Raw genomic sequence first — 14,389 nt, 5'->3', positions numbered from 1 at the left:
GGCTATGGCTTTCACTGTCACTCAGCAGTCCTGGGTAATGAGTGCATCCACCAGCTGGACGATGTCATCGGTAATGCAGTGTGGTGCTCCAGACCATGCATCATAGGCTAGTGACACCCGTCCTTCCCTGAAGCTCTTGTGCCACGCCTCAACCCTTGCAAGGGACCTGCAGTGTTCGCTGTACACTTGTGACATTCGTTGATGAATGTCTGTTCCTCCTACTCCTTGAGTTGTCAGAAAATGGACGACACTCTTTGCCCTTCTTTTGACATCTCCATGTCACTGTTTGCAATGCGACTGGCAATGTTGGATGATTGATGCATGCTTCTGCTAGTTCTGTGTAGTCACATGACGTGCACACGTGCCCTCTAGCGATGGACTGTGAACATCCACACTGGTTGGAACCACAGCTTGTTATACATGTCATGATATTACCCTCCTGTCACTGGTTTGCATATTCCAGACTCCAGCTCGTTTCTTTTTGAATGCCCCTTATAAATCCTTCATTGTTTCATTTTCTCTGCTGATTTTCATTTCCTCCCTTTTCGTTAAGCTTATTGCAGGGCTGCGTCTTAAATTACCCTCTGACAGACATTTATGTGTTTTTTTCCAATTTCTGCTTGTTGTCTTATATCATCACACTGCATGTGTATGCTATGGTTTTCATATCTCCTGCTGTTGACTCTTGATGAACTTTCCTCGCGATGTCATCTGTAACTGTGTTCAAGAGCACTGGTGAGAGTACACTTCCTTCTCAGACTCTTCTACCTGTTCGAAACAATTTTGAATTTTTGTCATCTATTATAACACAGTTCAGGCACTTGTTATACATATTTCTGATTCTGAATTGCATTCTTTTTGACAGTTCCAGTCTATTCAGACCTTGCTTATCTCTTTGCATCTAACAGTGTCATAAGCTGTTCTCCCATTTTCTTTCTTTTGGTATCCTATGTAGGTTAGCCCCCTTGCTCTCCAAAATTTACTTTGTCTTACATCTGGTAGTTTCTAGATGAAACCAGTAGTAGATAAGGTGAAGCCTGTGCTTCCTCAATTGTCTTATCACAAAATGATGTTGTTAATAGTCCTTCAGTTTGATGATGAAGGGAATGAGGTAAATCTGAAACACTGAGTTAACTTTGAAGCAAGCTAAGACTCATATAATTTTCACTAAGGTGTAGGAGTCAAGTTGTTCCTAATACTGTTTCTCAGATGTGAGTGGAGTTAGTGTATTTATTGCATGTCTTTTATCTGCAGGATTCAGAAAGTGAAGATGATTCTGATGATAGAGGTTCAAGACGTAAAAGTACAAGAAAGTCTGCTTCCTCAACACCAAAGCCAACAAAGCTCCGAGAGGATATGCCATTGAAGAAACGCTTACATGCACTATTTAAATGCCTTATTGACTATGTAGTAAGTTTTCATTGCTGTTATAGGTCATTGTAATAATTGCTATACTTGAGAACTTACTTTAAAGTAATGCAATATTTTGCAGCATGAAGATGGACGTCAGCCAGTTCTTATGTTCATGGAGAAACCATCAAAGAAACTGTATCCTGACTACTTTCAAGTAATAGCAGAACCAATAGATATGCTGACAATTGAAGCAAATATAAAGAATGAAAAATACAATTCAGAAGAGGAAATTATTGCAGATTTCAAAGTAATTTGTTTGGATTTGATTGTATCTTCTCAATGTGTTATTCATTACTCAGAAATGTTTTATGTTGATCAATCATAATCACTTACCAGTAAGCTGCTTCAGATTTCATAATTTTGGGTTTTACGAATGATGTATATTTTATGCTTTCAGCTTATGTTTAACAATTGTCGTCAATACAATGAAGAAGGCTCAATGATATATGAGGATGCAAATAAACTAGAAGAAGTTCTGATGGAAAAGGTGAAGGAACTAGGAGCCTTACAAGAGAGTGTAAAGAAGACACCTAGAGTGTAAGATACAATTTTTGACGTGTTGCCTATAGTATTACACTTCCTTAAAATGTAGTGTATATAAATGTGAATTTAAATTTGAAGAGAATAGTAGATAATTTTTTTACAAGTTTAGTCAAAGAAAAAGAGATTACAATGTGGAGCATAGTGCATTGTAAGACATGCCGTTGTCGTTACTGGATAATATTTTAGATTTATCGAGTGGCACATTTTCCCAATGTTTATGTTACAGAGATATCTTCTTGATGGGATCTGTCTGTTTATCTCTCTCTTTTTCTTTTTTACCTTGAATAATGTCTACATTGTGAGAAGTTTGATCAACTCGGCAGCAGTTGACAAGCAGCATACTACAGATTCCTTATATTCAACAGCAAAAAAATCACGTAAAAAGTTAGTCTCAGAAAATATGATAATGATGCAGCAAATATTTGTATTTGCTAAACATTTTCAACTAGCAATGATTGCCTTAGAACTGGGAACTATTTGAGTCTGAATTCATTACACTTTGAAAAGTATTTTCCTCATCTCATTTTTCGGATGACTGTAGATAAGCTCTACCTTTTTATTCCTTCCAACAGAATGTAAGAACTCGTCCGTCGTAAACTTACTGCCCATCAGCCCTGAGCTGATTGATTTTGATGAAATGAAATGTATTCTAAGTACATTGTTAAAGGCCAGAAAATGTTTGTGCTCTAATATTTGCAGACTAATCATTTCTTTAAATAATGTAAGCAGTCTTATACCTTTCTTTCTTTTCTGTGGATATAAACTGGTTCAACAAAGTAAGGTGATCAGTTCTTGTACAGCGAGTCTACACATCCTGCTGATAGACATTTTAGTGTTCTGATTTGATTGTGTGTAGAGTATACTTAAAGGCATTTTTTCTATGCCTCGTTGTTGTTGTTTCAGTAAAGTGTGACGTATTTAGTGTGTACAAGCCACTAATATTTGCAGAAATGTTTGAATATACCCATGGTTTCAGAAAAGGTATGCACATAAGCTTTAACTTCTTGTGTAACTGGATTGATGGTTACTGCTACAGAACTTACTTTGGCGCATATTTGTGTGTTGTTTGTTTTAGTTGTAAAATTGGTTTTTTTATTATCATAGTATGTTATAAAAATGTTAAGTGGGATTGAACATCTGAATTGCAGAAAACCCACCAAAGACTTACAGAAAATGGATTTTTTTTTTATTTTATTTTATTTATTTATTTTTTTTTGTCGGTATTAACACAGCTATTTTCCCACAGCAAAAGACGGAGTGACATTTTGGAAGTAAAGATTCTTTTGCCACAAAATAGTATGACTGTTAAGGAAAAAGGATTTTTGTGTGGTAGGACAAATAATGTCCAGAATCTCACATCAGAGCAACATAGCAGGAAGGTTGATTCAGTGTTCACTTAAATAACAACTAGTACCTACAAACCATAGAAATAATTACAATGTGGACTGCAGCAAGTTCAGTGTAAAAAAAAAAAAAAGCAAATGTTGACCTCAAGTTTTGTACACGGAGATATCCTTATAAGAAACCTCATAAAGAAGAGAGAAAGAGATAATGGAAGAAAGGACAGATAGCAGGGGGTGTGTTAGTAGAAAGAGGGTGCAGAGACTTGGAGGTACAGGAAGTATCAGTAGACTGGGAAATGTAAGACTGCAATTCCAAATTTGCCAACAATATGTTGAAGGCTGTTGGATGGCAAGAGTTACTGATTACAATCAACATCCTTAAGAAATACTGAATTTAATTGATGAAAGGAGAAAATATAAAAATGCAGTAAATGAAGCAGGCAAAAAGGAATACAAACGTCTCAAAAATGAGATTGACAGGAAGTGCAAAATGGCTAAGCAGAGATGGCTAGAGGATAAATGTAAGGATGTAGAGGCTTATCTCACTAGGGGTAAGATAGATACTGCCTACAGGAAAATTAAAAAGACCTTTGGAGAAAGGAGAACCACTTGTATGAATATCAAGAGCTCAGATGGAATCCCAGTTGTAAGCAAAGAAGGGAAAGCAGAAAGGTGGAAGGAGTATATAGAGGGTCTATACAAGGGCGATGTACTTGAGGACAATATTATGGAAATGGAAGAGGATGTAGACGAAGACGAAATGGGAGATAAGATACTGCGTGAAGAGTTTGACAGAGCACTGAAAGACCTGACTCAAAACAAGGCCCCGGGAGTAGACAACATTCCATTAGAACTACTGATGGCCTTGGGAGAGCCAGTCATGACAAAACTCTACCATCTGGTGAGCAAGATGTATGAGACAGGCGAAATACCCTCAGACTTCAAGAAGAATATAATAATTCCAATCCCAAAGAAAGCAGGTGTTGACAGATGTGAAAATTACCGAACTATCAGTTTAATAAGTCACAGCTGCAAAATACTAACGCGAATTCTTTACAGACGAATGGAAAAACTGGTAGAAGCGGACCTCGGGGAAGAGCAGTTTGGATTCCGTAGAAATATTGGAACATGTGAGGCAATACTGACCCTATGGCTTATCTTAGAAGCTAGATTAAGGAAAGGCAAACCTGCGTTTCTAGCATTTGTAGACTTAGAGAAAGCTTTTGACAATGTTGACTGGAATACTCTCTTTCAAATTCTGAAGGTGGCAGGGGAAAATATAGGGAGCGAAAGGCTATTTACAATTTGTATAGAAACCAAGTGGCAGTTATAAGAGTCGAGGGGCATGAAAGGGAAGCAGTGGTTGGGAAGGGAGTGAGACAGGGTTGTAGCCTCTCCCCAATGTTATTCAATCTGTATATTGAACAAGCAGTGAAGGAAACAAAAGAAAAATTCGGAGTAGGTATTAAAATCCTTGGAGAAGAAATAAAAACTTTGAGGTTTGCCGATGGCATTGTAGTTCTGTCAGAGACAGCAAAGGACTTGGAAGAGCAGTTGAACGGAATGGATAGTGTCTTGAAGGTAGGATATAAGATGAACACCAACAAAAGCAAAACGAGGATAATGGAATGTATTGAATTAAGTCGGGTGATATTGAGGGAATTAGACTAAGAAATGAGACACTTAAAGTAGTAAAGGAGTTTTGCTATTTGGGGAGCAAGCTAACTGATGATGGTCGAAGTAGAGAGGATATAAAATGTAGACTGGCAATGGCAAGGAAAGTGTTTCTGAAGAAGAGAAATTTGTTTACATCGAGTATTAAGTGTCAGGAAGTCGTTTCTGAAAGTATTTGTATGGAGTGTAGCCATGTCTGGAAGTGAAACATGACGATAAACAGTTTAGACAAGAAGAGAATAGAAGCTTTCGAAATGTGGTGCTACAGAAGAATGCTGAAGATTAGATGGGTAGATCACATAAGTGATGAGGAGGTATTGAATAGAATTGGGGAGAAGAGGAGTTTGTGACACAACTTGACTAGAAGAAGGGATCGGTTGGTAGGACATGTTCTAAGGCATCAAGGGATCACCAATTTAGTATTGGAGGGCAGCGTGCAGGGTAAAAATCGTAGAGGGAGACCAAGAGATGAATACACCAAGCAGATTCAGAAGGATGTAGGTTGCAGTAGGTACTGGGAGATGAAGAAGCTTGTGTAGGATAGAGTAGCATGGAGAGCTGCATCAAACCAGTCTCTGGACTGAAGACCATAACAACAACAACAACAGGACTGAAATCGCATGTTAACAAGGAAATTGTAACCATAAAATTAAAGGGGTATACTACAACCTGGCTGTTGTATAGCTCCTTTCAATGGTTCTGGCAGTAAATAATAAGCTCATCTAGTGTTTGTTCATGGATATTGGTATTTGACAGATACTTATTAATACTGTGGGGGAGAGAATTATTTTTCTTTTTATTTCTTCAACTTTCAAAGTACTGTTTGTAGTTCTTTATATGTTATAGATCTTGATTTTATTCGCCCTAAAATATTTTATCACCTACATTTTCATCATGAGACAATTTTTTAAAGAACTTTTATCATTCTCGTAATCATAGTCTTTTGTCATCTATTTTGTTACCAGCTGAGAAACCCAGAGTTACCCAGATATTTACTTACAGCTGTATCCAAGGCTTCATAGGTGGGGAATTTATTTTTAGACTTTCAAAGCTTCTTTGTATACAACATTTGAACTAGGATGATTAAGGACATTAATGAAGATCTTGCTTGCTTCACTAACACAGAAGAGAGCCACGTAGCATTGGCTGTGCAAAAAGCAACTGACACTAAGGTCCATGCATGCAGCATCTGGACTTGGCCTTTGTTTATGGTCACGCTATAAACTAAGCTCATCAGGAGTTGTACATGTTTAATGTGAATGACAAATTGTTTGTGTTAAGCAGGATTCGGGGTATAAAAACTTGCTTGCCTTCACCACTTCCCATAAATATTTCAACTTCTATGATGATACACTGGAAAGAAGTAGCTTTAAGCCTGTATGAGTGAGTGAAAGTTTCTGACGAGTGAGATAATGGTTGATGCTCTTAATCAGAGTTAAGTCACACCTCACTTTTGGAAGGAGTTCCCAAAGTGTGAGTTAAAGTCTGATGTTCTCAAGCCACAGCAATTCCTGCATCATGGTCTTCATTGGATTCTTGAGCTCACTTAATCCTGAGATTTCAGCCATTCTGGGGATACATAAAGACTTTACTGTTTTCTAGGAATTTATATTCATTAAAAAAAAATCAAAATGTAATTAGTAGACACCCAGAACAAAAGAAATTTTCAATCAATTTGTTTTCGCTAACAAAGAATATAAATAAAAGCTATTGTGAGAACCAGAGTAGTGCTGTTCAGTTTTTAATACACAAAAGCGAAATCAGTGGATCCTTGTATTGTAGACAAGTAAATTTGCTTTTAGTTTGTATTCGTAAAGGTAAGATTGCAGTACTTAATTCTGTCACTGACTTAACTTCCGAATATACATCTGTAACTGAGTTTGCTACTAAGCTGAGAAGACAATTTTAGATAAAACTTCAAATTATGATGTCCTTTTTTTCTGTGTTCTTATTTTGATGAAATAAAGTGTGTGCGTTCCTTGCCCCTAGCCATGTTAAAATTACCTGAGTAAACTTCATGAAAATCCATCTAGTAATTTTGCAGATTAGCGTGCTCAGTGTAGTTTGGTGTGGTTTCACTTTTTGCACATCTCATTATTTCTTTGGTCTTTGTCTCTGTTACTGACTACTTCTTCATCTCAAAGTTACGTTAATTTTTCTTTGGATTTACAACTTGTGCTTCACTAAGTATCTTTTGCTCCTTGATATGTCTTAAATTACTTGGTCAACATTAGCAGAATTCTTGCCACAATTTGACAGCTGTGGCCCGGTATTAATGTTTCTTTTTCTTCTTTTTTCTTTGCCCTATTCAAAACGTGGTATTAGCACTCTTAGTGTGGACCAGCAGTAACTTGACCCGTAACTGATGCCATAAACTCAGTTTGAAAAGCTGTTAGGAATCTTAATTCCATCAAAATCTGCCCTCATTGCATTTTATGGTATGCCCTATTTAAAATTTAGTGTTTAGAAATGCTTTTGATGAGAGGCTGATTTTTGCAGTGTGGTTGTCTCTCACACAAAAGCTAACTATTCAGAAAGGGTATTTTTTGTCTCAGAAGTGGGCAATTCGACCACCCTGTGGTATTAGATTGTGAACCTCTTGTCAATCCATGTTCAGGAGTCTGGAAATTCACACATTGGCCTCTTAGTGTATATTTTCTTTAATGTAATTTCTTGTTAACACTATGAGTTTAGTCCCAAGAATTAGCAGCTTTCACCTGCATTTGGAGCGCACCTCCTTGACTCGTGCAGGAACGTGTGCAGCGTTCTGGTGCATCCATTTTCGAGAAGCTACCACAAGAATTAAAAAATCTTGGCAGTAACCCACACAATTTCAAGTCTAAATTGAAGAGTTTCCTCATGGCACACCCCTATTCTGTTGGGGAGCTCCTGACAAAAAATTAAGCAAATTCCTATGTTACGTTGTTGATCACATTAGTGTGTACTCAGCAGCTTGTCATCTGCACAGGACTTACGTTAATTTTATTTTATCTATTATTAATTTTGCTGATGTTAATTTATATACTGACTCATTCCATGACCATGGAAACTTGCTCCTCAATTTGCTCATACGGAACTAGGTGTATAAAATAAAAATAAAATAAATCACTTACAGGACAAAACCCAGGAAGGTCAGCAATGCAACAGCATTATCACAAAAATTACGTATGTTTTATGATGCCATCAGAGACTACAAAGATCCTAAGAACAGACAGCTGAGTTTAATCTTCCAGAAATTACCCTCAAAGACTGTAAGTTGTTACTCTTTTCAGTATGACAAATAAATGCAGTGTTGTTGAGAATGTGGATACCTGCATGTGTTACGGTTGTTTCAGGAGTACCCAGATTATTATGAGGTAATCAAGAATCCAATGGATCTGGAAAAAATTGCTCAAAAACTTAAAACCAATCAGTATGAAAGTATTGAGGCAATGTCAAGTGATTTTGTTTTGATGTTCGACAATGCTTGCAAGTACAACGAACCTGACTCTCAGATATACAAGGTAGTGTATTGTTGACATTTTAAAACCCAATGTTACTAAATTCTGGGTGTGGTAGTGAGAAGCATAATGTAGTATATACCTTGTGCAGTGCTTTGAATACATAAGATGATATGGGAAATTTTAAGGTTTGACTGATCTTTTTCTGTGTTTATTTTAAATATTCTTTAAATTATAAACAGAATTCTAATGGGATCAGTTTGTAACAGATCTGGAATTTAGTTGGATTTAATTCAAAACATTTCTTAAATTCTGATGTGTTTATTGTACAACAGTTGATGTAATAGGCCAAAATGTGATTTCATATGAATATACCTCTTACAAGTTCTGAACTCGTATGGTGTGGTTTGTTGAAGTTTAGTGACAAACAATTGGCTAAGAACCATTTATTAATGTTCATGAAAATTTCGTTAACTGATCTTTCTAAACCAAAATTTCATTTGCTATTTAATGCAATGTTTGGATCATCTGCAAACATAACACACTTCAACTATTACTGATGGAACATCATAGAGATACACTAGAAAAAGTTAAGGGCGCTTTGATGGAACCTGGTTGGACTTTCAGGACTCTTTCCTATTGACACCCTTTGGTTTCTATCAGAGAGAAAAGAATTGAACCATTTTGCAGCATTTGGTGATATACGATAATTTAATGAAAAGGATATTGTGATTTACATACCATATTTACTCGAATCTAAGCCCCACTTTTTTTCTGGTTTTCGTACTCCAAAAAACCGCCTGTGGCTTAGAATCGAGTGCAACGTAAACGTAAGTTCTGAAAAATGTTGATAGGTGCCGCCACAACTAACTTCTGACGTTGAATAAATGTAGCGTTACACAGGCATGCTTTGCAAGTTTGCATGCACAAAGATAAATACTGGCGCCAAAACCTCCGTGCCAGTAAATAAATTTAAAAAAAAAAAAAAAAAAAGAAGGTGGAAGACGAGCTGTTTTCTCCGCCCCGAGTTTCGACCACTGCATTTTCATACATTATCCAATGAAGGAAATACGAATTCCGTATTGTTCATCTTCGAATGTAGCAGCATTTCAATGTACTACGAAAATCCGACTGGCAAGACTGTTTGGGACGTTTGTCAATATGGCCAACTCTACGTTCTGAATTTTTTCCTACCTGTGAGAAGAGATGGTTGCTAATAGGAACTTTTATGAACTGTGAATCACATGCAGTATTCTCTTCACCATAAGAACAATACTAATATAAACATTTTGTCACGTATTCTTTCGTGTTTGCTGCTATCTCATTTAAATCCTGTCTGCCTAATAAACTATGAAACTAGAGTGAGACAACAGCAAACGCGGAAGAATATACATATCATGTCATATTTATATTCGTATTATTCTTATGCCTAATAGTGATACAGTCAGAAATGAAGCACAGCAATTGACTAGATTTTTAAATCTAAGATGACTCTAATTTCTGTGCAGAATGTAATGTACTAAAGGCGTCTGCAAAGATTTTCAAAAGGAGAAAAATTTTCGCTATACTCTCGTTCAGAACATGTTCTCTCATATGCAGTCTATTATTTGGTTCTTGTTGATCATTATCAAAGAAAGCAGCAGTGTTAGTAACAACAAATAGCAGTCTCTTGCCATTGTTTCGCTAATGAGACGATTCCTTTCTCTCTCTCTCTCTCTCTCTCTCTCTCTCTCTCTCTCTCTCTAATTGTAAGCGGTGATAGCGTGCACAAAAGCAAGCCATGCCACGATCGGCGAGAGGCCGTAAACACTCATTATCAGAATGCGACAAACAATGCTTGGCACAGTACAGTAATGCATTTTCAGCTTAGAGTGACGTATAACAAAGAGAATGGCACTTATCAGATCAAAGAAAAATAAGCAATCAATTCAAACCAGACGAAGCACGTGAAAAAGGAAGGGTACCCGTATAAATACGGACGGAGCGCCTGACGCATAGCGATGGCTACCTGGTAAAGTTTAACTGCTAAGCTTACTACTCGAACCAAACTACTGTAGCTGTATCGTCATTCATTCGACCTAAATTGTGTTTCATATTACAATGGACCAACATTGTTTCGATTTGGAGGTGCGGCCTAAAACTTTTCTCTCCCCATGAATTTCGAGTCGCAAATTTCAGGTGCGGCTTAGATTCGTGAAATTTTTTTTCCCTTGATTTCGAGTCTCATTTTTCAGGTGCGGCTTAGATTCGAGTGCAGCTTAGATTCGAGTAAATACGGTAGTCAAGCACTGTCGACAGATAAAAAAAATATACCAGTACCCTGTAATTCATTATTTAATGAATTAAATGCATTCTCATTGTGTATGTATATAGCCCTCTCAATAATGGAGCTCTTTAGAAATCTAAACTGTAACTTTTGACAATATATTATTCATACTCAGATGGTTAAGAAGCCGATTGGATGGAAATATGACAATATTTCTCTGTGTCCTTTCTTATAAGAAGGCTTAACTTCAGCATATTTCAACCATTTGGAAAATGTTCCAGTGATAAATGAGTGGTTGTACAATTAACTTAATGTGTTACTGTACTCGGAAGAACACTCTATAACTAACTTCGTTCATATTTTGTCATAACCGTCAGAAGTGTTGAGGGTCATATTCATATTTCTGAAATGATTTGTAATGGTTGGTCTGATATATTCCTTGGCAGCATCTACCAAATCTAAAAACCCTTCGTAGAGTCATTTTATTTTTTCTCTCCCATTTTTTTAAAGATAATTTGGTACAGTAGTAACCCTTGTAAGAAATCAACACTTCATTAACGATAATCAAATCACTGGATCGATAAACTTATCTCAGTTATTCCTGCCTTTATTTAAATTTTAATTCAAAGGTATCAGTGGAAAAAAAAGATAGAATTAAGAAAAATCTAGTCTGTTTTAATGAAAATTGGCTGTAGTGAATCTTTTCAGTATTCAGTGTGAGTTTATGTAAAACTTAACTAACCAGATAAAACTTAGGACTGTGAAAGCATTACTTCCAACTGATTAAAAAATAAATAAATAATACACAAGCTTGTGATTATAGAACATACATGTACAACTATATTGTGCAAACCACCATGGAGTGCATGGCAGATGATTCATCCCATTGTACCAGTTCTTACAGTTTCTTCCTGTTTCATTCACATATATAGCACGGAAAGAATAATTGATCGAATGCCTCTTCATGTGCTTAATTATTCTAATTTCGTCCTCACAATCCCTGTGTGAGTGATATATAGGGGTTTGTTGTTTATTCCTAGAGTATTCGTTTGTATTACATCTGTTACACAGTGAGAAAATTCAATAATAAGAAATACATGTACAAAGTTGGTGAATGAACTGTCTTCCATATGAAGGAGTGAAATGGCACTCGTCCAGTGGTTAATAGGAGCCAGCTTAATACAGACAAGGTATCACCCAACATATGGCTTATTATAACGTAGGGAAAGAACCAAGTTACCAGAATGGCACTAACAACTCACAATAGATACATTAGAATTGTGGAAACAAAACAGACAACAAAATTTTACCACGAATTCAGAAACTGACTGCTGAAGATGTTGCCATAAAACAGTTAAATAAATGTACTAATGAATTGCTTGCCAATCTTCAAAGGTACACACTATTTCATTAGGGAAGCAGACTAGCATGGAGGAAATAAATCGTAAAGCAGGCGAGGGGCATTACAAGAACACAAGAGCTTGAACACAGTCAGTATTTTTCCAGAGACAGATGCTGACCGGTTTCAATTATGGTGGCACAAATCCAACATGTAAGATTCCAAAGCACTCTCTTCACAGAGATCATGCACAAGGATTCACGGAATGTGCAGTGCGCTCCGGAGTGACTTGGTTCGAGAACAAGTTTAATCATCCAAGCAATAGTTTGTCCCACATCAAGAAGTGGCACTTGTAGCAGTGTGGTGCTGTCCAGCCATTTTTCCATCTACCAACTGCTGTCCTGGTTTCCTAAAAGGGAAGTGACCGAATCTCCCTCTTGCAGACTTGGGTGGCACTAACTACACACTTCCTGCCATGTCCCTGATGTCCACAAGGTGACCATGGAAAACATATGTGCAACAATGATGTGAAGTATCGCTTGTTTGCACCAGAATCAAACCAAGCCACAACATGGCTCTAAACTCCCCCCTTAATCTAGTACCTGGGACTTGGGATAATTTGACTGAGCTTCGTGAATGCCTACCTCTCCGCATTCATGATTTGGCTTAGGTGGACCATCACAGTTTTATTCATGGCTGTGATCTGTGTTCAAAAAGTGACTGGGCTCAGCAATTCATTATTTTATATGGACGTTTAAAATGGGCCAGCAGTTTTTTGTACCTTCCTGCTCTGGGCATGAAAGTTCTTTTCAAATGCTAGGTCTCCCAGCCTGAGCAAAGCTGGGTGCCTTCCCTAATTATACCTCCTGTGGTATGGAAGCCAAATATTTTTTAGGCACTGGCTCAATCCCTTTTAATCAATTTGGGGTTGATCTTCTCCAACAACAGATCATTATGTTCCAAACATTAGCAATTGGTGAGTTAACCAAATATGCCACCATTAATGTAGGCGGGATTGTCTTATAGCTTCATTGACTGCCAAGTTAAAAAGCAAAATTAAGCCAACTCAAGAACCTGTCCCAATTGACTTGTGAATTTCTGTGGTAAATAACCAATGCAGATTTAAGGTTCCTATTCACCCTCTCCACAAATGAAAGCTGTAGGTAATAAGGAACAGTGGTGATGCAGGAAATCTCATTACCAAAACAAAACTTATGGAACTCCCTAGATACAAATATCGGCACATTGACACTTGCGAGCATCTTAGGCGGCCTGAATTGAGAAAATTCTCAAAGATTTTGATTGGTTATTTCAATGGCCATTCCTAAGCTGGGAAATAATCAAACAAATCGACTGAAGATGTTGACCATTATTGAAGTATACCTATTCCTGTTTTTAGTCCAGATAAGTGGTCCCAAATAATCAACACATAATTTGTCCATGAAACTCTCCTTGCAACTTGAACATAATAGCCCCCCGACGGGCATTCGGATTAGGCTTGGTTGTGTTGCATTCCATGCACTGAGTGATTAACCTTCTTATAGCCGATTACTAAGTAGGCCAGGTTAGGGTTTCTTCAACATTTTGGATAGTTTTATCAAGTTCCCAAATGTCCACCACACAAGGACTGAAAAATAGCAGCAGACTGCCAGAACCAGTTGTTTAGGCAAACAAATCTTTGGCTTGTCTTTGTGCTGAGTGTGGTAACATAACAGCTCTTTATTTAACTGCTATCTGTCCACTGACATACCTTCATTTGATTGCCACCAAATTTCCCTCAAGGATTTGTGCTCCTGTTTTATCAGTTAAATTTTCAAATAAGGCAGGAATCTGTGGTAAAACAGCAATGATCACTCCATCTTCTTCACAGTTCTCCATGGCAGTGTATTCCCATTCAAATGTTCAGCTCAACACTTCAGCCATTACTTTGTTTGAGTCTGTAATGTGCATATCAGAGAACTGGGAGGCAGAAATATGGACTACACAACGGGCTGTTCTACCTGTCTTCTGAGGCTTGGTGAGGAACCTGCACAAGGCATGGTTGTATGTTTTGAGCTTGAAATGTTTATGCTCTAGATAGAAATGGACTTTCTGTAGTCCAAACAACACCATGAAGGCCTCCAGTTCATAGATTGAATATTTCATCTCCGGTTCAGTCAAACACCTTGACTAGTAAGCATTCGGTCACCAATCTCCTTTCTGCTCCTGTAGAAGAACTGCTGCTACCCCAAATTGCACACATCAGTCTGAAGAATAAACTCTTTCTCAAAATCTGGAATTCTCAACAGTGATGCATTACTGAGTGCTCCCTTGAGTGCGTCAGGGGCTGCCTGCTGGTTCTCGGGCCATCAGAAGGCGATTCCTTCCATAC

General features: G+C 37.4%; 1 protein-coding gene across 11 annotated transcripts in view; it reads left to right on the top strand.

Annotated features, from left to right (window-relative positions):
- Window positions 1-14,389, top strand: part of LOC126199364 (protein polybromo-1) — a 355,023-nt gene that overhangs the window by 120,293 nt on the left and 220,341 nt on the right. For all 11 annotated transcript variants that reach the window (XR_007540157.1, XM_049936255.1, XM_049936256.1 and 8 more), the window contains 5 exons: window positions 1,255-1,410; window positions 1,493-1,660; window positions 1,811-1,950; window positions 8,089-8,224; window positions 8,309-8,476. Coding sequence is in view for 10 of the 11 variants with exons in the window: in XM_049936255.1 (XP_049792212.1) it covers window positions 1,255-1,410; window positions 1,493-1,660; window positions 1,811-1,950; window positions 8,089-8,224; window positions 8,309-8,476 (768 nt within the window). In the remaining variant the exon portion in view is untranslated. The remainder of the gene's footprint in view (window positions 1-1,254; window positions 1,411-1,492; window positions 1,661-1,810; window positions 1,951-8,088; window positions 8,225-8,308; window positions 8,477-14,389) is intronic.

The sequence above is a fragment of the Schistocerca nitens genome, chromosome 8 (genome assembly GCF_023898315.1).
Source record: "Schistocerca nitens isolate TAMUIC-IGC-003100 chromosome 8, iqSchNite1.1, whole genome shotgun sequence".
In the NCBI taxonomy this organism is placed as follows: Eukaryota; Metazoa; Arthropoda; class Insecta; order Orthoptera; family Acrididae; genus Schistocerca; species Schistocerca nitens.
Note: the sequence above shows the minus strand (reverse complement) of the source record. Positions and strands in the feature narration are given on the sequence as shown.